Consider the following 27,823-nt stretch of genomic DNA (forward strand, 5'->3'; position numbering starts at 1 on the left):
CTCTTCCTCTTCTTCATTTAATGTATTGTGAGCATTTTCCCATCACTTAGTATTTTTTGAAAAAATAATTTAAATTGGCTACATAACATTCTATGTTATGGGCATTTTTACTTAACAGATTTCAAATTTGGGGGTATTTGGATTTTTCTAATTTATCTATCTATCTATCTATCTATCTATTTATGGCTATGTTGGGTCTTTGTTGCGTGTAGGCTTTCTCTAGTTGCGGTGAGCGGGGGCTACTCTTCGTTGCGGTGCGTAGGCTTCTTATTGTGGTGGCTTCTGTTGTTGCAGAGCATGGGCTCTAGGCGTGTGGGCTCAGTAGTTGTGGCTTGCGGGCTCTAGAGCGCAGGCTCAGTAGTTGTGGCGCACGGGCTTAGTTGCTTCGCCGCATGTCGAATCTTCCTGGACCAGGGCTTGAACCCGTGTCCCCTGCGTTGGCAGGCAGATTCTTAACCACTGCGCCACCAGGGAAGTCCCAATTTTTCTATTTTAAATTAATTTTTTTGTTCATATTTTTGGTTACTTAGACAAAGATCATGAACATTTAAAAAAATTCTCTGGTCTAGATATATTGCCATAATTTGCTCCAGAAAGGTTATACCAATTCACAATCTTACCAGCATCTATTTCATCTTTATCTTTAGTTTGACTACCTTTAAAACATGCTGATATAATAAGCTTCTTCATGTTCTTTTAGAATTGTTTGCAACGTGTGTAAAATGAAAAGGGCCACATTCCTTAATATGTGGAGAGCTTTTATAGAGATAAAAACTCACTGGACTACTGAGCCTGCGCGTCTGGAGCCTGTGCTCCGCAACAAGAGAGGCCACGACAGTGAGAGGCCTGCGCACCGCGATGAAGAGTGGCCCCCGCTTGCCACAACTAGAGAAAGCCCTTGCACAGAAACGGAGACCCAACACAGCCAAAAAAATAAAAATAAATATAAATAAAAAAACTCACTGGAAAAATATGTAAAGTACCTAAGGCATGAAAAGGCATTCTACAGAAAAAAGTTAAAAAAAAATTGCTTCTAAACATGAAAAGATGCACAGTTATACCCCAGAGTTAAAGAGTTACAAAAAAAAAAAAAGGATACCATTTTTCACTTACCAGACTAGCAAATACCAGAAAAAAAAAGAAGTCATAATACAAGTTTGCGGGGAGTAAGCCTTCTCATATACTACAGGCGTTGGAGTGTGGTGGGAGAGTAATTGGTACAATCTTTTGGAAAGGCAAATTTTCAATAACACAATTAAAATTCACCTGTCTTTTGACTTGGCAGTTCAGTGACTAGGAGTTCATACTAACTGTACAAAGATATATGAAAAGAATGTTCATTATGGCATTGTTTGTAGTAGTTAAATAGAAATGGTACATCTTTGCAGTGATACCATTCTATAGCCATTAGAATGAGAGTAGATAAAATGTGTAAATATGGAATGATCTCTAAGATATATCGGTAAATAAAAAATATACAGAACATGTATCGTATGCTCTTGTTTCTCTAAAAGAAATAAAAGTGCATAGGTGGTAGAGACATATACAAAATACACACACACACACACACACGCGCGCGCGCGCATGCCTAAAAATATGCCCAAGAAACTAACACTGGTGATTGCCTCTGGGGAGGGGGAATCTGAGGATCTGTGGTGGGAAGAAGACTTTTCACTGTATTATTTCCCATCTGTGAGGATTAGCATTTTAAATACTAGACTGAACTCTTGTTTGTACTGTTACATACAGCATGTTTCCATAGAACAAAGACAGACTTCAGCCATGATTCTGCACAAAATATAAATTTTTGAAGAACTGGTGATCTGCTTAATGAAGTTAAAAAATCAGAGGGACCTTGGCATAGTCCTCATGTGCAAAGTTTGATACATGTTGGTCTTAACTTCTTCTGGGTTCTTTAGACTATCGTGTATAGATCACATGAAAAAATCTTAAATTAGTGGCTCTCGATCCTGCCTGCCCATGAGAGTCACCTTGGGTCTAAAACCACACAGATTCCCAGATCCTACTTCAGACCTACTGGTTCAGAATCTCTGAGGGTGGGACCCTGGTACTTGTACTTTTAACAATTTCTCAGATATTTTTTCTGCTCAGCTGAAGTCGAAACTGTTGTATTAAATTGTGTGTGTGTATAACTTTAAACAAATAAAAACAAACCCCAATATCTTAACTGTACTGTTGTAAAAGTTAATTTAAAAAAAGACTGTAATGATTTAAGATAATTTTTTGCTTTCCAAAATGATATTTTTTAGGTTTTTTTTAATTGAAATAGAGTTCACAAAATATTGTTAGTTTCAGGTGTACCACATAGTGATTTGACATCTGCATACATTATGAAATGGTCACCATGGTAAATCTAGTAACCATCTGTCCCCATACGAGGTTATTACAGTATTATTGACCGTATTTTATATTGTGTGTTACACCCCCATGGCTGATTCCTTTTCTTTCTGGAGGTTTGTACCTCTTAAGCCCCTTCACCTATTCTACCCCACCCCCACACCCCTTCTTTCTGGCAACTACCTATTTGTTCTCTGTGTATATGAGTCTGTTTCCATTTTGTGTTGTTTGTTTTGTTTTTTCCATCTAAGATTTTTGAATGATTTTTTAAAATATGGCTGTTGAAAGGATGAGATAAAATGGTGACAGTGAAAGGACTTGTGAACAGCCTGGGGTGGTCTGTCTTAAAGGCAGTTTTTCAAATTGCTCAATCTGCTTAATAGATCAGTTAAAGCTATACATTCTCCCCTGGCTTGAGCTGTGCATATCAGAGAGAGAATATTTTATCAGTCTTACACATTCTTAAGCATTTTAAAATTGTTGAAGTACAGGTGGGTCTCTCCTACTAGACTTTAAACTCTTTGCAAGTAGGCACTATTTAAAAAAAAAAATTCCTTCTGCCCTCTTTATTATTATTTCTTTTTGTGATAAGAATACTTAATGTAAGATTTACTGTCTTAGCAAATTTTTAAGTGTACAATATAGTATTGTTAACTATAGGCACTATGCTGTAAAGTAGATCTCTAGGACTTATTCATCTTATATAACCAGTATGTATCAAACTTTGCTTATGAGGACTATGCCAAGGTCCCTCTGATTTTTTAACGTATTTATTTTTTTTTGGCTGTGTTGGGTCTTAGTTACTGCGCGCGGGCTTTCTCTAGTTGTGGCGAGTGGGGACTACTCTTCGTTGTGTTGCATGGGCTTCTCATTGCGGTGGGTTCTCTTGTTGTGGAGGACAGACTCTAGGTGCATGGGCTTTGGTAGTTGTGGCTCGCGGGCTCTAGAGCGCAGGCTCAGTAGTTGTGGCGCACGGGCTTAGTTGCTCCACGGCATGTGGGATCTTCCCAGACCAGGGATTGAACCTGTGTCCCCTGCATTGGCAGGCAGATTCTTAACCACTGCGCCACCAGGGAAGTTCTGGTCCCTCTGATTATAAAACTTCAATAAAACAGATCACCAGTTCTTCAGAAATTTATATTTAACCAATATAAAATTTATATTTAACTAAACGCCTTGTTTCCTCCTTCCCCGGCCTGGCAATCACCATTCTACTTTCTACTTTAGGAGTTTGACTGTTTTAGATTCCTCATAAAAGTGATATCATTAGTATTTGTCTTTCTGCGTCTGGCTTATTTCTCTTTGCACAGTCTCCTCCAGGTTCATCCGTGTTGTCACAAATGGCTGGATTTTCTTCTTTTTTAAAGCTGGATAATAATTCCATTGTATACATATACCACATTTTCTTTATCCATTCATCTGTTGAAGGACACCTAGGTTGTTTCCAAATCTAGGCTGTTATGAACAGTACAGTAGTGAATATGGTAGTGAAGATCTCTTTGAGATCCTGATTTTCCCTTTGCATGTATACCCAGAAGTGGGATCTTTAAAGCATTCTTGTGCATTTTAACATTATTTGTTTTTCCCTTTTCTTATTATAGTATTTTTAAGTACAGAGCTTCAAGCTTTACAGATATTACAGAACAAGAAACGTAAAAGTTCTCAATTAGATAAAAATAGTGAAATTTATCAGGAAGTTCAAGCTATCTGCGATACCCTTGGTATTCCCAAGTCAACAACTTCTGACATTCCACTTATGCTGAACCAAGTGGAATCAAAGGTATTGTATTTGTTTTATTTTTCATTTCCCCCAAATTCAGTTAAATGCTGATATGTAAATGTTGAATTAAAAATGAAAATACAGTTGACCCTTGAACAATGTGGGACTTAGGGGTGCTAACCCTCTGCAGAGTCGATAATTAACATACAACTTCACTGTTGTCCCCCTGTATCTGCAGTTCGCATTTGTAAATTCAACCACCTGTGGATCAGATAGTACTGTAATTTTATTTAGTGAAAAAAATTCACATATAAGTGGACCAGCACAGTTCAAACCCATGTTGTTCAAGGGTCAACTGTATTTCCTTTAAGTACAAGATATACATTCTATTTAAAGAAACATTTATCTTCGTGTAAACTAAATTTTGGATTTGGAGTTAATATGCATGTGACCTAATTTGACTATAAGTAATATTCAGGAATCAGATCTTAATGAGTGAGTGCTAGGCTTTGTGAAGGTTTGCCCTGATAGAAATCCTTTTGCAAATTTAAGGGTCCCTTTTCTAAACAAGGTTGTATTATGGTATAATGAAAGAAGTATAGTTATCCTATGAAGTCAAAGGCAAACTAAATTTCTTTTTAATGGATGTTGTTAATAGAATTGCAGTGTGGTTGTCTTTGGCAGTGAGCAAAGAAATGCACAATTTCTGGTGGATAAGTGTTTAGTAAATGTTTGTTGTATAGTGAATAAATGAATGAGCACCCTGATGGAGTAGTTAAAAACAACTAAAACCTGTGTACTTCTAGCTTTTTTTTTTTTCCAGTTATTAAACTATCTTTGTTCCCAGTCAAGCCATCGATTAGAGAGAATGATACTCTGACAGACCAAATTCTGGCTTAATTCCTAGGTTTTGTAGGAGTCCTCTAGGGGAATAATACAAGATTCATTTTTAAGGAAAAGAAAATTCTCACCCTCAAGAATAGGTACTAAAACTCTGTTTCTAGACATGCTGTTTTAAACTAAATTCTTGAATGAAGTACTCTTTGCATTGATAATTTATGAACTGAAAAATAAAAAGATTTGTCTTACTGAATGTCAGAGAATTTTAGTATCATTAAGATGAAAACACAGTATAAAAACTTTTTTTTTCCCCCCTAGAACTTGTAAACCAAAGAATAAGCCTATGAATCCCAGCTCAGAAACACTGGTTAGAGTGTAGAGTTAATAAATTGCTCTTCAGAATTTGTTTCTCTGGATTAAGAATGATCTGGGGTTGGCTAAAATATCTGGGGCTATTTCAAATTGAGACAGATTTCTAGACTCTTCGTAATCTCCCAGTGCTTACACATATTGATCCCAGAGAGGTTTTTTCCTTTTATGAGTTTCAGTTAGAATTTAAAAATACCCCCAAACCTCTTTTCCCTGCTTAAAGCAGGCTGTAATGCCTGTGTTCAAGTGCTGGCAGGCTAATTATAAGGTAGTAGTTACTATGGCCATCATGGCTAAATATTTACCTATAATGACTTACTTTTCCATTCAGTTCCTATCAAAAGCAAAAATTTCCATATTTTCTTCTATGTACGATGTGTCCAGAAGACACTTCGTCACCATTGGGGAGGAAATTTATCATTATCTTTTAGCTCGAAGCTGTTCAAATGTAAATCTAAAGTAATTATAGTAATATTAACAGCACACATACAGCATTTACTGTGCTAAATGTTTATATGTAATAACTCATTGCATTCTTACATCACCTATAATGAAGTAGTAATATTATTATTTACAACAGCCATTTGAGAAAATTGAGGTACTGAAAGATTTAATAAATTAGACAAGCAAGTTTCTAAGTAGTAGTAGTGGTAGACTGGAGTTTCAAACCCAGGTGGTCAACCTCAGAGTCTGCTCTTAACTCCCTCTTTATCACAAGTAATTCTCAAAGTTATTAAAACTGTTATCTAATGTTGAAATACAGGGAATGTGATTATATGTGAGAAACTTAAGCATGCATTCAGAGTCCCTCTTGAGTAAGGGGTTATGACTAAAACTTTTAGTAGTATATGAAATATCAAAATCGAAGGTATTTACAATAGTGAGGAATCTACAGAAATGGTATGTTTTAAGAAAATAATAATTCTTTTCAATGTGTAAGAGCAGTGTCAGTAATCACTGTTGTAGTGGTAGATTTACTGTGATGTAAAGCTTAAGCTTTGGGACCCCCTAATTTGCACAAATTCTTTCTAAGCTCATTTTTCAAAAATAGCTTTCTCAAGATATAATTTAAGTGCTATAAAATTCGCCCATTTAAAGTGTACAATTCAATGAATTTTAGTTTATTTACAGAGTACAACATCATCAAAATCTAATTTTAGAACATTTCCATCATTCTCAGAAGAAACCATGTGCCCATTTACAGTCACTTTCCATTACCACCACCAGTTTCCAAGCTAATATTGTGTTCATAATTTTTAATTCTTTTTAAAAGAGGTCCCCCAACATTAAATAAGGTTCATACTCCTCAAAATGTGAACTCTTCCTGATTATTTTCTCTAGTTACTTTATAACTAAGCAACTGTAAATATTTCATTATGTTTGAATGACCTCTGATATTGCTGAAGCAAAAGTCTAAATCTTGTTCACCAAAATAAAAATGTTTCAAGTAATTCAAATCAGTGGCTTTGCAAAAGTAATGAAATGTGTATGTGGCGACTAATTGAGAGGGCTTGCTCTCCTTTGTTGTCTTGCTGAACAATGGAATGTGTACAGAATATTTAATGGAGTAAAACCAACATACTCAGCAAAGGTTTTAGTATCCCTTTTGAGAATTTGTCAGCATGTAAGAGCGTGCCATCTTAAGAAGTAACTCTGAATTTATTTCACATATAAATTATAGATTCTCATAATAAAACCTTTTAGTAGCTACTTCTTTAGTTGTCCATGTACATTATTTCTTACTCTGGAAAAGGTGTGCTATAGCTTGAATTAATGTAACTAATGCTTCTTTGAGAAAGATACTCTGCATTGTAGTGATATTCTTTCCTATTATGTGAAGGTATATTTTAACTATTTCTCTTTAACATTTTATTAATTCTCTAGCATTCAAAGCGTTTTAAGCAAGAATAAGATCGTTTTAAATTAGGGATATACATTTTCACAATCTTTTATGTTTAATTTTAGGTGAAAGATATTCTCTCACAAGTCCAGAAAAATCACGTGGGAAAACCACTGCTGAAAATTGATTTAAATCTGGAACAGGCGGTAAGTCATCCCCCCACCTTTTTATTAGCCTTATGTAATTAAAGTAGTGAATATGACTTAATTTTATAGATGGACATCTAGATTTTACAGTGTGTAGCATGCATTTTTTATATTGGAGAATTAAAATGGAATGATATTCTAGAACAGTAGGTCCTAACATTTCTTCACTCAGATTATTAATTTAAAAAAAAAAACCTGGCCAAAAGTATTTATAGTCCCTAATATGTTAGCATAGTTGTAATTTGAAAAGTGTAGTAGCTCAATGCCAACAAGATGGGAAGTTGTTGGTATTTTCTTTCCTTATTCGTCCAGACTACTTTGCAAGTAGACGTTTTACGTAAATTAACATGTTTGATTGAAGATCAGGTAAACTGTACCAATTGTAGAGTTTAATTTGTATGTTTAGTATCTTCCGAATATTTTATATGTTCTATCAAATATCTTTATCTAAATAATTTACTGTAAAGTCTCATGGGATGAGAAAATGACCATCAAGTACCACCTTTTGAATTAATAGGACGTATTGACCACAATTCTGAAATTTCTTTTCTGTGCATAATGAGTCTAAAGGTTATGATTTTTGTTTCCAAATTCCTTAGGAACAACTGGAAAGAATCAACGATGCCCTTTCCTGTGAATATGAGTGCCGTCGGCGGATGTTGATGAAACGATTAGATGTAACAGTGCAGTCCTTTGGATGGTCTGATAGAGCAAAGGTAAGGCTGTTTTTCCATTTGTGTCCTGTAGGTGGTACTCTGTGACAGCTCTTCAGGCTCTCTTGTCTGTTAGGTAACGATGCCACATTTGTACTTTATCACTCTGTCTGAAGCTTCTGCCCAGGCCAACTGCTGGTCTTAAATAATGATCCTGGTCTTGTATAAGTCCCTGTTTGCAAATATCTTAATTTCTCCCCATATCTTTCACATTTATTTAAAACTCATAGATGTTGTGATTTATGCAAGGATATACATAAAAGAAGGCATCATATGTGATAGTGAGATAGATATAGTGAGCAACTGGTCAAGAAAGAAGGATTTACTGCTAAACACCCTACAGTACACAGGATAGCCCTTCACAACAAGATCTGTCTGGTCCAAAAGATCAAAAGTAGTGGTTGACAAAATCTGTTTCTGATGATATGAGATCAGATTTTTCTTTATACATAATATATTGTTATTTTCATTCAACAAATAGTTGAATGCCTACTCTATTTCATGTACACATTAAAGGACATTTATTAAAACATATATTTGAACAGCAAGTGCAATGTGGCACACTGTACACAAAAAGAGGTGACTCTTCTGTAAGCATCATGCCTGTCTGCTCATTGTGCTTACTGTCGCTTTGTTTATTTAACTAATGTGAGGTTCATTATTCTTCTTCAGCTTTGCAATCTGGTTAAAGTAACACATCACTCCTCAATGTTATCCTGTCTAAATCTTCTCTGATAAATAGCACCTGTCTGCAGAAAGCACCTGCTCAGAAGCAGTGTTAGACTCCCTGTTACTGTTAAGCTTGTGAGAGGTCACCCAGGCTGAGAGGAAAGAAATTAACAGACAAGCTGCTACTGTGTTCTGAAATGATGGGACTGAGGCCACGTACTCTCTGGTTTCTCTCCTCATGGCCTTTGCAGTCTTTCCAGTATAGTATGTCTCTCTTCCTATTCCACAGAGGGATCAAAACCCTTTTTTCCCATTTGATATATGTCTAAATCCTTTTATTCAACTGTTGAAAAAGTAAAATACTGATTTCTTTTTTCAAAAGAAAGAAGGATTTAGGAATGAATCAGGTAGCCCTGATGCCTGAACAAACCTTCTTAAAGGTGGCTTAAGGCTGTGGAGTGTGTTCCAGTTGAAGAGGGTGTTGGAGGGTGGGGGCATTCCCAAATATGGATCTCTTCAGGTAGTTTTCTAGAGAGCTGTCACCCATCATTCCCATTATATGCCTGTAATCTGTACCCAGGCGGCGTCTGGGATCCTCCACTCCAGACTGTAAGCTGGGACAATTATAGGAAAACATTTGCTTCCCCTGTTTGAGGGAGCATTGTGTCCTGTGCTCCTTGATGTCCAGTGTCTGAAAATCACTGGTTCACGTGGGTTGTCCAGTTTTATAGTTGTTTCAGGTAGGAGGGTAAATCTGTGCCTGTTACTCTCAGATATTATTACATTCTTTGGATTAACTGGGTAGTTGTCCTGCCCCCATATTGTATCAACTGGGGTCATTTATGCAGCTTCATTCAACTGATACCTGGGCTGGGTTGGGCTGGAACATCCAAGACGGTTGCCTCACATGTCTGGGTTTTGCTAACTGTTTCTTGGGGTGCTTCACTTGTCATCTTGGCCCTTAGGTGGTCTCTCTCTCCATGTGGTGCCCCACATTGGTTTCCTATGGCTGCTGTAATAAATTACCACAAACTTCGTGGTTTAAATAATACACATTTATTTTCTTACAGATCTAGAGATCAGAAGTCCTAAAATGAAGGTATTGGCAGGGTTGCATTCCTCCCGGACACTTCAGGGGAGAATCTGTTTCCTTGCATTTACTAGCTTCCAGATACCACCTGTGTACCTCGAGTCATGACCTCATCCTCCATCTTTAAAATCAATAGTGTAGGATCTTCCATTCTTTCTCCTTCTGCTTCCATTGTCACATGCCTTCTGGTCTCTCTCTTATCAGGAGCCTTGTGGTTACACTGGGCTTACCCAGATAATCCATCTCAAGATCCCTAACTTAACTCACATCTGTATCTTCAAGGTGACATATTCACAGGTTCCAGGGATTAGGATGTGGAGATCTCGGGGGAGCCATTCTGTTTACCAGGTGTCTTCTAATTGGAGTTTATTTTTTTCCTGCATTGTATTTCGTTATCATATGCGGCTGCTGCTTTTTTCTTTTCTTTTCTTTTTCTCTTTTTTAAATATACTTTTAAAAATCAAGTATTCTAATAAGTCCTCTTTTCTATACTTTCCCTCCTAAAAGCTTGTATCCTTCTACTGCAGTTTGGGCTGTTTGCGTGCCTATCCTTGGCTACTCCACTATTTCCTGGATTCCATGGCCTTCTCTTTCATTGTTTATTCCCTCAATCTGCCATAGTAAGTCCACAAATAACTTCCTAACAAAGGGTGCATAGGAGTGATTTTTCTGAACCCTTGAATTCTAAAAATGTTTATTCTGCTGCCACATTTGATTGATAGTTTGGGTAAATATAAAATTCTAGGTGGAAAACATTTTTCTCTAAGAATATCGAAGGCAAAAAAAAAAAAAAAGAATATTGAAGGCATTGCTTCATTGTTTTCTAGCATATAGTGCTGCTGTTGAGAAACCCAGTGCCTGTCCTTTTGGATGACCTTTTATTTTTCACTGGGAGCTTTTGGACCCTCTTTTTTTTTTTTTTTTTGAGAGTTACATTTTATTTGACAGACTTGCTGAGGACTTAAGCCTGGAAGACAGCCTCTCAGATGACTCTGAGGGACTGCTCTGAAGAGAGGTAAGGGAGGAGTCAGGATATATAGGAGTTTTTGCAAGGAACGAGGTAGTAGGAACATCAAAAGATCATTGTTAAAAAAAAAAAAAAAGAAAAAAAGATCATTGTTAATTAAAGAAAAACAGGGACTTCCCTGGTGGTTGGACTCTCTTCTTTATCCTTGGAGTTCTGAAATTTCACGGCATGTGTCAGTCTGGGTCTTCCTGAATTCATTGTGCTAAACATTAGGTGGGCATTTCAATCTGTAGACTCTTAGCTTTTATATTTCTCTCTATTAATTTCTTCCCTTTTGTTTTCTCTTTCTGAAACTCTTGTTATTCAGATATTAGACCCCCTGGATAGATCCACTTGAGTTGCTTTATTTTTTTTCTCATTTTCTGTCTCTTCCTTTTTGATTGACTTTCTTGGAAATGTCCTCAATTTTATTTTGTGCTTGGCACTAAATTTTTGTTTCTGCCATCATTTTTTCATTTCCAGGAATTCTTTTTGCTTCTTGAGTTTTCCTTTTTCATGTTTTTTTTTTTCTCGTTTTATGAACGTGCTATCTTCTTCAATGGGGATGAAAAATTTTTTTAAAAAAAATGTTGTTTTTTTTTTTTCCCCCTTTAATTATTTCTGTCTCTTCCAGGGCAATTTTTGGTTTGTTTTTCTTGGTCTCTCTCTCGTGGTGGCTTTCTTCAAATCATGATGGTCCTTTGTTGTCCATATTTAAGAGAAGACACTGAAAAACTGATTGGAAACTGTAGTCGTTGATCAGGATTGTTGATGTCAGACTTTGGAGCTGCCTCCTGTGCTGTGGAAATTCCTGATGCTCATTTGGAGAAGTCTTTTCTCTGTAGCTGCTCAGTGTTTCAAGAAGGGAAGCCTCATTTTTTTTTCTATACATTATTCTCCTTTGGCCAGAGGAGGAGGAGTGGCAACATGGCACCAGGGGTTGGAAGAATAGACTATTCCACAAATAGACAGTTAACCCCTATTTTTGGCTCCCAGTTTCATTTTCTGAGATGTTGGTTCCCTTCTTACCTGTATCCCCTTTTTCCATTCTGTTTATTGTAGTATATGTATATTTTTTGAAAAAAATAATTTAGTGTGTTTGAGAAAATACCTTTAGGAAATATCTTGATATCTTATCTTCTCATCTTGGTCTTTTTTCATCATGTTTTAGGACAAGGAGGTTGTGTTTTTGTTGTTTTTCCCTTAGTCCGGAAGATTTTTTAAATATCTTTTTTCTCAGAGTATAGGTCAAATTTTGGCCTTTCATGCCATCCTTTTCAATTGATTATGTGAGTATATACATTTATACCCTGAGTTTTCTTTTCTTGTTAAATTTAATATATCTTATTCTCCCTATTTCATGTGTCTGATGTTGAATGACTCATCAAATATTGTTCTACAGCATTTAAAATCTTTTGCATACAGATATACTCTATTGATTGACATTGAGTTTTCCTTTAATTTTGTCTCCTTTGACCCCGTAATGAAATTTTTGGCAGCTAAATTTTTGTTCATGTCCATGATATATTCCTAAAAGTGGAATTCCTTGATCAAAGAATATGCATTATAATGCTTTTGATGCACACTCCAGAGTTGCCCTTCAAAAAGATTATACATGTTTATTAGTATGGTTAATCTGGTTTCTCTGTTACTTTGCTGGTATTGAAATAGGACTGAGTATACTTTTATAGTTTGCTTTTTTTTTTTTTTTTTTTTTTTTTACTGAATATATTGTGATCATGGTCCCATATCTCTAAAAGTTCTATTTCGGTGTCCTTTTAAAATTGATTTTTAATTTATTTATTGTTTTTTGAGTTATAATTCACCATCTTAAAGTGTACAGTTCAGTGGTTTTTAGTATATTCACTGTATTCTGTGTCATTATCTAATTCCACAACGTTTCCCTCACCGCCAAAAGAAACATGCACCTATTAGTGGTCATTTGCTGTACCTTCAACTTCCTTTTCTGACACTCACTACTATAACCTACTTTCTGTCTCTTTGGATTTGCCTGTTCTGGATATTTCATATATATAAGGAGTCATACAATATGTGGCTTTTTATGTCTGGCTTCTTAGCATAATGCTTTCAAGGTTCATCCATGTTGTCCCATGTAACTGCACAATCAGCCCTCCATGTCTGCAGATGTGAAACCCATGGATTCCTAGGGATTCCTAAATGGAAATTTACTGTGTGAAAGGTTATGACTCTTAATGCTCTTGATTCACATCACCAAATTGTTTTTTACAAAGTTTGTATGAATTTAAGCTCCTACAAGTAGGGTAAATGAAATTTTGCCTTCACTTTAGCTTCTTTAATATTTAGAATATTATCAATTTTATGGCTAACTTGATGGTTAAAAAAGACTAAGTTGTTTTAACTTGTATATTTTTTATTAGTGGTACAGTTGAACTTTTTTTCATAAGCTTATTAGTCATTTGAATTTCCTCTTTTTTGAAATTTCTGTTTGTGTCTTGTCTTTTTTTCCCCTTAAGGTCTTCCTGTTTTCCTTCTGATTGAGCTTTTTATATATTAAGGAAGTTAGCTAGTTGCTTTATTTGTTGAAAATATTTTCCCCAGTGGTCTTTTGTTTTATGTCTTTTGATGTGCAGAAATTTTAGTCTATAATATGGTTAAGTTTTTCAGTTTAAAATAAAACTTTAAACAGTGAACTCTTTTTAAAAATTTATAATTAATTTTTTTATTGGAGTGTAGTTGATTTACAGTGTTGTGTGAGTTTCTGCTGTACAGCAAAGTGAGTCAGTTATACATATACCTATATCCACTCTTTTGTAGATTCTATTCCCATATAGGTCATTACAGAGTATTGAATAGAGTTCCCTGTGCTATAAGGTAGGTTCTTATTAGTTATCTATTTTATATATAGTAGTGTGTATATGTCAGTCCGAATCTCCCAATTTATCCCTCCCCCCTCCCTTTCCACCTTGGTAACCATAAGTTTGTTTTTTACATCTGTGACTCGATTTCTGTTTTGTAAATAGGTTCTTTTGTATGATTTTTTTGGATTCCACATATAAGTGATATCATATGATACTTGTCTTTCTCTGTCTGACTTACTTACTATGATAAACTCTAGGTCCATCCATGTTGCTGCAGATGGCATTTCATTCTTTTTTATGGCTGAGTAATATTTCATTGTATATATGTACCACATCTTCTTTATCCATTCCTCTGTCGATGGGCATTTAGGTTGCTTCCATGACCTGGCTATTGTAAATAGTGCTGCAGTGAACATTGGGGTGCATGTGTCTTTGAATCATGGTTTTCTCTGGCTATATGCCCGGGAGTGGGATTGCTGGGTCATGTGGTAATTCTATTTTTAGTTTCTTGAGGAACCTCCATACTGTTCTCAATAGTGGCTGTATCAATTTACATTCCCACCAACAGTGCAAAAGGGTTCCCTTTTCTCCACACCCTCTCCAGCATTTGTTGTATGTAGATTTTTTGATGATGTCCATAACAAGTGTGAGGTGATACCTCATTGTAGTTTTGATTTGCATTCTCTAATAATTAGTGATATTGAGCATCTTTTCATGTGCTTTTTAGCCATCTGTATGTCTTCTTTGGAGAAATGTCTATTTAGATCTTCTGCCCATTTGTTGATTGGGTTGTTTGTTTTTTTGATATTAGGCTGCATGAGCGGTTTGTATATTTTGGAGATTAATCCCTTGTCAGTCACTTTGTTTGCAAATATTTTCTCCCATTCTGTGGGTTTTCTTTTAGTTTTGTTGATGATTTCCTTTGCCGTTCAAAAGCTTTTAAGTTTCATTAGGTCCCATTTGTTTTTATTTTCATTACTCTTGGAGGAGGATCAAAAAAGATCTTGCTGCAGTTTATGTCAGTGTTCTGCATATGTTTTCCTCTAAGAGTTTTATAGTATCTGGTCTTACATTTAAGTCTTTAATCCATTTTGAGTTTATTTTTGTGTATGGTGTTAGGGAATGTGCTAATTTCATTCTTTTACATGTAGCTGTCCAGTTTCCCCAGCACCTCTTATTGAAGAGACTGTCTTTTCTCCAGTATATAGTCTTGCCTCCTTTGTTGTAGATTAGGTGACCATGGGTATGTGAGTTTATCTCTGGGCTTTCTATACTGTTCCATTAATCTATATTTCTGTTTCTGTGCCAGTACCATACTGTTTTGATTACTGTAGCTTTGTAGTATAGTCTGAAGTCAGGGAGCCTGATTCCTCCAGCTCCGTTTTTCTTTCTCAAGATTGCCTTGGCTATTCAGGATCTTTTGTGTCTCCATACAAATTGTAACATTTTCTTGTTCTAATTCTGTGAAAAATGCTATTGATAATTTGATAGGGATTGCATTGAATCTGTGGATTACTTTGGGTAGTATAGTCATTTTGACAATATTGATTCTTCCAATCCAAGAGCATGGTATATCTTTCCATCTGTTTGTGTCATCTTTGATTTCTTTCATCAATATCTTATAGTTTTCTGAGTACAGGTCTTTTGCCCCCTGAGTACAGGTATTTTATGCAGTGGTAGATGGGATTGTTTCCCTAATTTCTCTTTCTGATCTTTAATTGTTAATGTATAGGAATGCAAGAAATATCTGTGTATTAATTTTATATCCTACAACTTTACCAAATTCATTGATGAGCTCTAGTAGTTTTCTGGTAGCATCTTTAGGATTTTCTATGTATAGTATCATGTCATCTGCAAACAGTGATAGTTTTACTTCTTGTCCTATTTGGATTCCTTTTATTTCTTTTTCTTCTCTGGTTGCCATGGCTAGGACTTTTAAATCTATGTTGAGTAAAAGTGGAGACAGTGGACATCCTTGTCTTGTTCTTGATCTTAGAGGAAATGCTTTCAGTTTTTCACCATTGAGAATGATGTTTGCTGTGGGTTTGTTGTATATGGCCTTTACTATGTTGAGATATGCTTCCTCTGTGTCCACTTTCTGGAGAGTTTGTATCATAGATGGGTGTTGATTTTTGTCAGAAGCTTTTTCTGCATCTGTTGAGATGGTCATGTGGTTTTTATTCAGTTTGTTAATGTTGTGTATCACATTGATTGATTTATGTATGTTGAAGAATCCTTATATCCCTGGGATAAATCCCACTTGATCATTGTGTATGATTGTTTTAATGTGTTGTTGCATTTAGTTTACTAGTATTTTGTTGAGGATTTTTGCATCTATATTCATCAGTGATATTGGCCTGTAATTTTCTTTTTTTGTGATATCTTTGTCTGGTTTTGGTATCAGGGTGATGGTGGCCTTGTAGAATGAGCTTGGGGGTTGTTACTTTCTCTGCAAGTTTGAGAAGGATAGGTGTTAACCCTTCTCTAAATGTTTGACAGAATTCACCTGTGAAGCCATCTGGTCCTGGACTTTTGTTTGTTGGAAGTTTTAAAATCACTGTTTTAATTTCAGTACTTGTGATTGATGTGTTCATATTTTCTGTTTCTTCCTGGTTCAGTCTTGGAAGCTTGTATCTTTTTGAGAATTTGTCCATTTCTTCTAGGTTGTCCATTTTATTGGCATATAGTTGCTTGTAGTTAAACAATGAACTCTTTATTATATTTGGAATCCCCTTAGTTATATGTTGATTATTATTATTATTTTACAACTAGACAACAGTTCATTGCAGCACGATTTAAAAAATCTACTTCTTTTCTCATTGCTCTTTTTTTAATGTTTTAATATTCTTCATTTTTAGAGCAGTTAAAGGTTCATAGCAATATTGAACAGAAGGTTTTGAGATTTCCATTTACCTCCTGCCCCCACACACACATAACCCGCCCATCATCATCCCCCACGAGAGTAGTAAATTTTTGCAGCTGATGAACCTACATTGATACATCATTATTATCCAAAGTCCCATAGTTTATAGTAGGTTTCACTCTTGGTGCTGCACATTCTATGGTTTTGAAAAAATACACAAAGACATGTATCCACCATTATAGTATCGTACAGAATATTTTCACTGCCAGAAAAATCTCTGCTTTGCCTATTCTTCCCTCCCTCCGCACAACCCCTGGCAACCCATTTAATCTTTTTACTATCTCTATAGTTTTGCTTTTTCCAGAATGTCATGTAGTTGAAGTCATACAGATTATTATTTTCAGATTAGCTTCTTTCACTTAATAATAGACATTTAAGTTTCCTTCATGCCTTTTTGTCTCACTGATCTTTGATGCCTCCTCTATCATTTATTGCATTCATGCATTTATGAGGCCCTGAATCTCAATTGCCTCTTTTGTTTCATCAATCTGTTCCCCCTACCAGTTCCATTTAATTAGACCGAGGTAGGATAGTATAGTGTTATCTATACAACCACTCTAAAAGGATGTTTTGAAGATTAAAGATACGATATTAGATGAAGAATAAATAGCTTGGCTCATTTAACAAGTAGTCAATGAATGTTAACTCTTAAGGCAATGATGATTTAGATATCCCCTACCTCCCTGCCCACCACTCTCCCCCAAAAAATATTCCAGTAGGACTGCAATAAATCTATAAGTTAATTTTGAGGGAAACCAACAATACTCAATGTCCCCATCCAGAAACTTGGTATTTCTGTTTATTCAAGTTTTACTTCTGTTTTTGTAGATTTACTAATGTTTTCTTCTTAAAGGTTCTCTGTGTGTTTTTGGTACAGCTATTTTTAGGTATTTTGCTTTTTGTTAATATGAATGGGATTTTTTTTTCGTTACTTTTTAAATGAGTTGTTACTGGTAGTTATGTAGTCTTTTAGCATCTGTTGGGCTTTTTTTTTTCTCATTCTACTTACAGATTATCAGATATTTGAATGTTTTGCTCCTCTGTTTCTTTGCTTGTGTTATTATCTCCTTTTTTTCTTTCTGAAGATTATGATTGCCATCGCCCTTTTTTAAAATTAATTAATTAATTTGGCTGCGTTGGGTCTTAGTTGTGGCACGCGGGATCTTTGCAGCATGCAGGATCTTTAGTTGCGGCATGCAGGATCTTTAGTGTGGCATGCAGGATCTTTTGTTATTGCGTGCGGACTTCTCAGTTGCGGCGCACGGGCTCTAGAGCGCGTGGGCTGAGTAGTTGGGGTACGCAGGCTGAGTTGCCCCACGGCATGTGGGATCTTAGTTCCGTGACCAGGGATGGAACCCATGTCCCCTGCATTGGAAGGTGGAGTCTTAACCACTGGATCACCAGGGAAGTCCCACCATTGCTCTTTCATTGAAATGTTCTTTGGTTCCTTTTTTCCCTGAATTTTGTCATTTAGATAAAAACAGATGACATAGCAAGAATTTACCAGCCTAAGCGTTATGCTTTGTCACCCAAGACAACAATAACCTTGGCACATCTACTTGCTGCCCGAGAAGATCTATCCAAGATCATCAGGACAAGTAGTGGCTCCAGCCGGGAGAAGACAGCATGTGCCATTAATAAGGTTGGTTTTTCTTTCAGTAACAGCAGATAATGAATTTATAATATCCTTGTTTGATGTTTTTACAGATTTAATCCATTTTTCTTTTAATCCTAGTGAACTCCTAGAAAAGAGAGTGGTGGAGGGCCTTCAGTCAATTTAGGCTTAGTAATGTTTTCTGTGTGCATGTTTGTTTGAATTTCTGTATTCATAAATTAAACCACAGTTTTATCTGAATTAGAGGAATTAAGAATTATTTTTATGAATAGCATTAGCAAGAATTATTTGCCTTCTTTCCAATAATGTAATCATTTTTTGTCAGTAAAAATCTGTAGGAGTCATTTCGGGTACTCACATATTCCTTAGATCCTTGGTGTAAAGGGAGGAGTCCATGCTTTGGGTTCTCATCCTAGCTCTATCATTTACTTAGAGCAGTCACCTTGGGCAAGTTGCGGAATCTCTTGGAGGTTCCATTTCCTGATTCAGAGTATAGATCCATTGCTCTGACAGTAGTCTTAAATAAGCTCAGAGTCTGAATTTTTTACTTTATGACATTAGCATTAACAATAAACTAATTTAGAATGTTTATATTAGCTTGATTAGCATATACTTACTCTTTATTTAGATAGATCACTCTATGACAAACTACTACAAAAGAGCAAGAAATCAGAAGTAAGGCATTTGGGTAATTTTAAAACATCGTTTCTCACTCAATGCAGTGAGAAAGGTATCCTGTATCAAGGGATAGCTGTATGTAAAGTCAGTTTGCTAATTATTGCTAAGTTAGGCACCAGTGTTTGGGCCTTCCTGCTTCCATTTTAGACCTACCTCCTCTCTTCTTAAAGTGTTCTGTCTTTAAATATGTTACTTAATGTCTTGCATCAGGTTATAAGCTAGTCTTGATGGATCAAGAGTTCTATTTCTTTAAGTGACATTACCCATCTCTTTTCTGAGTTTGTAATTTATAGTCTGGTTATTTGAGGGCAATCTTATGAGATCTTGGAACAGCGTCCCTGTATATCCACCCACATAGCATGTTTGGTGGAGAGACCAATGAAGATAACAACCAAGAAAAAAGCTACTGATATTTTTTGGATTTGGTAATTAGGATGTTATTGCTGACTTTTAAAAGAAAGTTTGCTTCTTCGAACCTTGTCCCACAGTGAGGATGTTGTACTTTTTGTCTTTCATTTATGACATAAAGTAGTAAAACATTATTTTGATTAGAGAATCAAAGGAAGTAGAACACAACTGATTCATAGATCATTTTAGTTGAGGCACTTCTGGTTTACCTTCTTTCCTGAAAGAGACTAGCAGGAAGCTATTTGCTTCCTGTTGGTCTCTGTACACAGGCATATAAAGTAGTTCCTTTCTACAGAAAGTTGGGGACTTAAAGCAAACTCTTCCTTGGTTTATCCTTCAAAGCATTATAAAGCATGGTTAAGGAAGTGTATCAAGTCTCTCTTTTCTCTATAATATAGTAACTAGTATCATTGAAAGTTAGCTTAATTTCTCATAAAAAAGCAATAGTTCAGGCTTCCCTGGTGGCGCAGTGGTTGAGAGTCCGCCTGCCGATGCAGGGGACATGGGTTTGTGCCCCGGTCCGGGAAGATCCCACATGCCGTGGAGCGGCTGGGCCCGTGAGCCATGGCCGCTGAGGCTGCGCATCCGGAGCCTGTGCTCCACAACGGGAGAGGCCACAACAGTGAGAGGCCCGTGTACCGCAAAAAAAAAAAAAAAAAAAAAAAGGAATAGTTCATTGAAAATCCTTGTATCTCTTTACAGTGATAACCTTGGATTATAGCCATTATGTTCATCTCTGACTGCATTATACCCACATGTTATCATATATACTTCATACTCTGTTGAAATAAAATGTGCTCAGAAATAGTCTTTTATTGGATAATCTATTACCAAACCAATGGCAATAGAAAGTCCAGAGTTGTTGCATAAACGGATATGAAGTCAATTAATGTAAGGTATGTATTTTATGTATATTGTAAATGTTTTGCTAAAAAAATTTCTTAGTGTGATGGGTACTACATTTGTTATAAAATTTGCTAAACAAATTTAAACAAGTCCTTAAGTTTCAGAAATATTCCCCCACATTGCTTAAAAATAACAGCACATTGTGAGGAATTTGTCACACATCACATTTGTATTTTCAATATTAATTCATACTGCTGTGTCTGATACTTTCATGTCCTTAAATACTTGACTTCTGTTTCTTTATTAGAACAATAACTTCAATATTGCTTGTATCCTTTATGTAAATTTTAACTTTTAAAATATTGGAAACTGAAAGAAGATATTTCTTTACACAGGTGCTGATGGGAAGGGTGCCTGACAGGGGAGGACGGCCGAATGAAATTGAACCACCACCCCCTGAAATGCCCCCTTGGCAAAAGAGACAAGAAGGCGGCGGAAGGGGTGGTTGGGGTGGTGGAGGTGGAGGTAGAGGAGGTGGTGGGAGTGGAAGAGGCGGTTGGGGAGGGGGAGGGGGAGGGGGGTGGGGTGGAGGTGGAGGAGGGGGTGGTAGAGGAGGAGGTTTCCAAGGCAGGGGAGATTATGGTGGAAGAGGGGGCTATGGAGGAAGGGGGGGCTATGGAGGAAGAGGTTATGGAGATCCATATGGAGGAGGTGGAGGAGGTGGTGGTGGATATAGAAGATATTAAAAGCTACAGCATTTAGATAGCAGGCTTACTTCTTAATAGATACATTAGGCATAGTGTTCTAAATAACTACTTGAATGTCATCTTTGAAGTAAACACCATGTTAGATTCCCTGATGATATCATTCTTGAATTGGGTTTAGTATGTAAAGAGCATTGTTTTATACTACTATTTGATCTCCTAGACAAAGTGATGATTTTTTCTGTATTCTGTGTACTCTTGAGCATGTTGTCTTTTTAAAAAACAAAAAAAACAAGCAAAAATTATTTTTAAAAGTGTAAATATATTATTACCATCAAACTTGGAAAATAGAAAGTATTTTATTGTCATGATTGAATTTAGATTGTTACCTGTATTTTATTCAGGTCTGAAACACATAAATGACCCCACTTGTAGTGGAAAGGAATATAGACTATTGCCTCATCTGTATTCCTGTGGCTGTGTTTTGTGTTTGTTAATCCTACTTTACAAAACAGGGAAAGGGACTGATTGATAGTTGTGTTCAGGAGGAAGATTTCTTGACTTTTTCTTTCTTTTATATGAGCAATTCCTCTGGCCAGGTTTGTGTTAAAATTCCATTAATTGAAGCTGAAGTCTGGTGTTTGCTATGCATATTTAATTTATTTTCCAACTGGATTTGAAATCTATATGGTTTTGTTTGACAGCAGAATTAAAGACTGAGGTCAGAATTACTCTAAAGGGACAAAGACATGTACTAATTTTACATGGTGGTGTGAAAGATATGTCTGTAAATTGGTTTCTTCATCATTTGTACCATCACTTTAGGTCTCCAAATATTAAAAGGCAGGCTGCACTGTGCTACACAGGATTAGGACACTCATATCCAGTTTCAGTAGATCAGAGGCAGGGCCAGGGTATCCCGTGGTAATTCTGATTCTCAGCTAGATTTGGGAAACAAAGGGTTGGGGAATGATTAAATGTGGTTTGGTGGTTGGAGCAGTCGAAGGCTTGAGAATCAGGAGTTGTGAATTCAAATCATGGCACTAGTCCAGGGGTGCTATGGGTTGAAATGGCCATAGCTCTCAAGGATTAATTTGTCCTCATTTGTCAAATTAGAAATGTGATACTTGTACCTTCTCAGGTTGTTTTATAAAGACCTAAGTACAAGTCCAATTTGTTGAGAATTTATAAAGGCCTGTTGTGAATGGTTTAAGAGGTGGCCCAAGTAATGCATTTTTCTCTTAGTGTAGAGAGAGAAAAAGATAGTCACATAAATGTTTTCAATCCCACTTTAAAATCTGTAGGCTCCTGGTCAACTCTTGTGCATAACAACTTTCTGTGGTCTAACCAACTCAACAGATAGAAGGCTGAGTACCTGTGGACAAATGGTATTTGATATTTGGCAGTGTTATTCTTGTTGTTGTTTTGTTTTACAGTAAACCCTGTGGAGAAATCTAAAATAATGTTAAACCTTCACATATTGTGTACACCGCAGTCTCGGCCATGTATTTTTCAAGCTAACCCTTTGAGCAAATTTGTTCAGGATAGGAAAACATAAATTTTTTTGGTTATTCTTAAGCTTAGATTTTAAAAAAATTTTACATGTAATGAAGAGACTTAATTTCATTTGTGATAGTTGAAGAAAAGCCTTTCCATATAAGGAAACAATTTTATCAGTAGCTATGAACTCTGAAAAATAAATAATTTTTAAAAATATATACGCAAAGACCACTGGAGTAAAATATTTCAAAAAAGTTATTACTTAAACTCTTCATTTAAAACCTTTACATTTCTGCTTCATTTCTTTTTAGGAGCTTTAGTTGCTGATACAGGACGGGTTTACAACTACTTTCAGCTTCTTTTATTACTAAAGGTTTATGGCTAATAATGGTAGAAACATTAGTTTATTAATTTCTGTAAGATTTCTTTGTACCTTCATAGGAGTGCTGTTGGGTTATCTGCTACTCACTGTAAATCTTATCCAAGTTTAGCACTTGCTCCTGGAATCTTGTTGGAGCCGGAACCACTCTTATTTACACATTCCTATAAACTTCACTTGAATGAAAAGCTGAGTGGTCTAGAACCTAATATCTTATTCTTTCCTGTGAGGTAGGATTTTCATGAAAATCTTCTTTCAGTAAAAATTTCTTTCATAGAAAAGTTTGCTAAGCAATATCTAGAATAGCAATAAGGCAATTTGGGGCCTTAATGTGAAAGGCCATAATGTGAAAATGCTTTTATAAATTGAATGCAATACAAATGCAGAGTATGATGAATGGCACTTCACTGCTTCCTAAAATCTAACACCTTCTTCTGTGCCACCTCTTCATCATTCTTTTTTGCCTAGTTCTTAATCTTATTTTTTTCCTACTACCTCATTTTCCCTCCCCTTTTTTCTTCTCCCTGCCTTGGTCTATCCTGTGGTATCTAATAGCACCTATAGACATGATCTTACTGGGAGTTTCTGGATTAAAGAAGTAACTGACCTGTTACCTGGATTTGTCCATCCATACATAATTACCACAACATTACACATAAGCTCTCGGTAAAAGAAGAGATGAAGTATTTCCTTTTAACCTGTTCCCTTGTGTTCTGCAGATCAGGGAAATCTTGCCTCACTAAACAGAAAAAAACATCTTAAACCAAAAAGCATTTAATTACCTTTATGTGTGTCAAAAGAAGGTATGATAACCCCCAAAATATTTGTGATGGAGAATGTTCTGAGGAATGATACAATCTATACCTTGTAAGGGGCACAGGGTAGAGAGATTTGGAGTGGGAATTGTGGGTGGAGGAGAGGGTAGGTAGTTTAATCTCTCTTCTAGGGCCAAGTTGTCAGTGTGACTTCATTGTTTTGTATGAAGGACTATGAAATGCCAAAATGATAAATATACCACATCCAAGTGTACCAGAATACATTCCACCATGGAATTTGAGTGATTGGAATATGTCCCTGTTCTCCCCCCCCACCCCCCTTCATTGGTCTAGTTAAACAAAAGTTGGCTGATCATTAAGGAAAAATCACAGCTATCTCTAATCACTCTAGATAATCATGAGCATAAATGAATTGCTCTGGGTGATCTGTCCACTAGATTGAACCATCCTCTACCAATTCCATCCATAGCTTCAAAGTTTCTCTTCTTTACTTGCTAGTTTTCTTAGATAGAACTGTGGAATTAAAGCTGAAAGCCACAGGAATGACAACCTCAGATTTGTCTCCTTCAGTGTTAAGTATTTGTAGATATAATATTTGGGGATCACTGTAAGTCATTATGCAATAAGATGGGAAAAGGTTGAATATTTCTATATGTTACTACTTCATGTTATAGAAAGATTTAGAAAAATGTATACTGAATAATTAGTTGCTTTGCTTTTCCTTTCAGGAAGACTCAGTTTGGTTTGGTTAACAGAAGTAGGGAGTGGTCTCAGCTGTCGATTATAGTAAAAATTCAGGTGAGGCTTCTATATGTTCATGAACTAGAAGAAACACAGGACATCTATGCCGTAGGGATCCTGATGTCTTTTATCATACAAATATTACACAAAGAAAACTTACATTAGGTATCAAAAAAAAACCACCTTTACAATCTGTACATTTGTTTTTTCCTTGCAGTTCTTTTACATTATACATCTTTAAACAGAAATTCACATTTGGCCAGTAAAACAGCAAATCAATTACCAAAGAAAATAAGAAATGACACTTTTGTTAACAAGATTTGTCCTTGTTTCAGCAGATAAATATATGCCCAAATTTATTTCAAGTTGATACAAGACACAAATTTGTATCCTAGGCTTGATGAACAAAAAATTTGTTTCATATTATTTCCGTAGATTTCATTAATCCCATGTAGTTCAGAGCAAATAATATTAATTTATACACTATACTTATTTGGCCCTTGCTGGACTGTAAAGACTTGTGGTGAAACTACTGCTTCCTATCCATTTCAGTGATAAATTCTGGAATGCTTGAGACTTTCTAGCCATGTTAATTTGACTAATTAAGGAGACTGTGACCTTTTGAATTCCTCTAGATCACAAATTATTTACATAGAAACTAACCTGGGCTCTGTATTTTGGATCCTGGGTAACAAGAATGAAAAAAATTTAATTGTGTTTCATAACTATGCTTAAAGAAATTGCATTGTACCGTCTTTGGTCAGAGGAAAAGAATAGGTGAAGAATATGAATTTTAAGGATGATTATAAACTCATATTTGTTCCACATAAGGTAAATAAGTAGCAAAGTACTTCTTACAGGATTATATACCAAGTGGTGGACCTAAGCAGCCCTGCCATGGGGATTTCCGAGTTTGGATTTAGAAAAAGGTAGATTTGTGTGTAAAGTGATTCCTTAAATCACTAACTGAAAGCTAGTCACTAGCTTTTTCACTAAAGCTCAGTTCAGTACAAGGAGGTATGCAAATGGGAACTGGTCTTTCATCAAAGAAACTTCTTAAATGATATGAATTCTCCAAGGAAGCTTATACTATATATATAATTTGTTTCTGATTAAGACTTGGTGTTGTTGGCTTTAGGTTTGGAACTTTTGGTTGCTGAGATTATATGCTTGGCAGTTGGTCAACTTGTGTATGAACTTTAAGTCAGCTTGGTGTCAGGCTTTCCAAGCATGGAAGGTAAGTTCTCCCCACCAAAAGAAAATGATCATATGAATTCTTTTTAGAGAAATAAAGAGTCTGACAAAGAAATTTGTGAATAGTTGCCCAGATAATTAAATGAGCCCATTTATCATTAACCTTAACAGAAAACTCACAGGACTCTTGTGATTTTGCCAAACAATACAATTTACATTCTGAGCAATTTCTTGATCTTGTAGCAAACTGAACTTCGTGAATTTGTGTACATGACCAAAAGTCGTTTAACTCACACATTTTACTAAGGAAGAAACAGAATTCCAAGCCACATGCATGACTGATGTTGTATATACATAATATGTACATATGTACATGCTGTCAGCTGTTATTGAAGCCTCTGATCCAATTAGCTTATTTCTAAATAGTATTAATAGTGAAGACAGTACAAGCTCAAATTCAGTTCAGAAACTTCAAGAAAAAAAAAATAGGATGGCATATGAGAGTTAAACATTTTTAAAAAGCCATAAATTCTTCATTCTATCCAGTGTAGATTATATGAGGGACAAACATCATGTTTGCGTTATGTTTGTTTTAGCTAATTAGCCAGCCATGTGTGAGGTGCTAATAGCCACATTTCCAGGTACTTAACTTGGCTACTTCTTTTATGACTCAGACTATAACTATGAGTTGACCTGTAATTGGATGATGTCATGTTGTTTAATAGTCCCTTCCTGCTCTCCCCAAATTTATGGCTGCATCTCTAGAAGTTCTCTTCTAAGTAGATATCCTCATGTGTGTTAGAACGTAGTGAGGAAGAAGGGGAAAAGGCAAATTGATTAGATCTGAGGTAGTGAAGTGGGAACCAGATTTGTAAAGAATGCTGAAATATAGAGGAAGCGGTTCTACTTTTGGAATGTGAGTATTTTTCCACTATAAGCAAGCTTTGGATGGAACAAAATAAATGCCTCAGGAAAAAATGGGAAGGAAACAAATTCATTTTCCAGGGATTTTAGTTCTAAGGAAGAAGCAGCTGGGCAGGCCACATAGAAGCTATCTTGTCAGAAAACTATAGTCATGTTTTTTATCATGCTTTTGATATTAGTCCCGGTGGTGGTGGGGGGGGGTAAATTCTGGTATGAATGGCAAATACTTTGCATTCTTCAGCTTTCCTCCCTTTGATTCAACTGGCTGGAAGAGAAAACCATACCACACAGTTGGAATCTTTTAAGTAACAGAAGAGTAACCAGCTTTCCTTCTTTAAAGTACCCTTTTGAAAGCCAGTCAGTCTAAGGTTTCCCAGGTCTTTGTGTTAAGAGTTTTAAGAAATGAGATCTCTGATACACTCTGCAGTTTGTGCTGCTTGAGTTTCTGGGCTAAGAACAGTCACCCTGCTCCATCTGAGCCAAGACATGATTGCTTCTTGCAAGCTGGAGGGTTTCTATTTTCTTCTGTGCATATTTCAGTTGGATCTTTAGAGCATTATTATCTGCTTTCAGGGTGTTTATTTCCTTTAAAAAAAAAAAAAGAATGAGGTATGTTAATAAAGCAGCAACGAATGGCAAATCAGTTACAGTACTGGGAGTACTACACTTGATTGGCATCTATTCACTGTGGCTGAGAATTAAAAAGTGTTTTCAAGGCATGTATTTTGCCCTGAATAAAAAATAACACATTAAATATCAAATGAGCATGTGTAAACAACAATTAGTTTTGTTACATCAAAGATGTGAGTGGCTAGCAGGCAGAATAAACCATTCCTGGGCAATAGATGAATAATGAGAAAATCTTTGAATATTGTGTAACAGACCTAAACTTGGCAGAAATAGTCTTGGTCAGGTCTGAGGTATGAAAGCAGTGACTTGGAATTCTATAATATGTGATATTATAGTTCACATGCGATATTACATATATAATCATATTACATATTTTCTCCTCCAAATCATTGAAAACTAACAGACTCTTGAGAAAGATAAGAATTTTATCCCATCCCCGTAAACTGGGATTTATTTAATTTGCAGTGATTTAGTTATAGAGGCAGCTGTTGATTTCCAGTGTTGTAAGTGGCAGAATTTTATTCTTTGTTTATGGCTGAGTAATATTCCATTGCATGTATGTATATGCATATATATATACATACATCTTCTTTATCAATTCATCTGTTGATGGACACTTAAGTTGCTTCTATATCTTGGCTATTGTAAATAATGGTAAGAACATTGGGGTGTGTGTATCTTTTTGAATTAAATGTTTTCATTTTCTTTGGATATATACCCAGGAGTGGAATTGCTGGATCATATAGTAGTTTTTTTCAGTCTTTTGAGAAATCTCCATAGTGTTTTCCATATTGGCTGCACCAATTTTCATTCCCCCCAGCAGTGCACGAGGGTTCCCTTTTCTGAACATCCTC

The 27,823-nt window shown here is 35.9% G+C and overlaps 2 protein-coding genes across 5 annotated transcripts in view; one reads left to right on the top strand and one right to left on the bottom strand.

Moving 5' to 3' along the window:
* The window catches only part of TSLIG3B (tRNA splicing ligase complex subunit 3B), a 33,791-nt gene extending 11,258 nt beyond the window's left edge, over positions 1-22,533 (top strand). The window contains exons 4-8 of the mRNA XM_027083848.1: positions 3,960-4,138; positions 7,253-7,333; positions 7,933-8,049; positions 18,049-18,216; positions 20,517-22,533. Coding sequence (XP_026939649.1) covers positions 3,960-4,138; positions 7,253-7,333; positions 7,933-8,049; positions 18,049-18,216; positions 20,517-20,867 — 896 coding nt within the window. The 3' untranslated portion in view covers positions 20,868-22,533. The remainder of the gene's footprint in view (positions 1-3,959; positions 4,139-7,252; positions 7,334-7,932; positions 8,050-18,048; positions 18,217-20,516) is intronic.
* A 1,790-nt stretch (positions 22,534-24,323) lies between these two features.
* RASGRP1 (RAS guanyl releasing protein 1) overlaps positions 24,324-27,823 on the bottom strand; it is an 86,945-nt gene continuing 83,445 nt past the window's right edge. For all 4 annotated transcript variants that reach the window (XM_027083844.1, XM_027083843.1, XM_027083846.1 and 1 more), the window contains one exon: positions 24,324-26,924. In XM_027083844.1, coding sequence (XP_026939645.1) covers positions 26,790-26,924 — 135 coding nt within the window. In that variant the 3' untranslated portion in view covers positions 24,324-26,789. The remainder of the gene's footprint in view (positions 26,925-27,823) is intronic.

Source organism: Aethalodelphis obliquidens, unplaced genomic scaffold (genome assembly GCF_003676395.1).
Source record: "Aethalodelphis obliquidens isolate GAN/ISIS:26980383/991018 unplaced genomic scaffold, ASM367639v1 scaffold51, whole genome shotgun sequence".
NCBI lineage: Eukaryota > Metazoa > Chordata > Mammalia > Artiodactyla > Delphinidae > Aethalodelphis > Aethalodelphis obliquidens.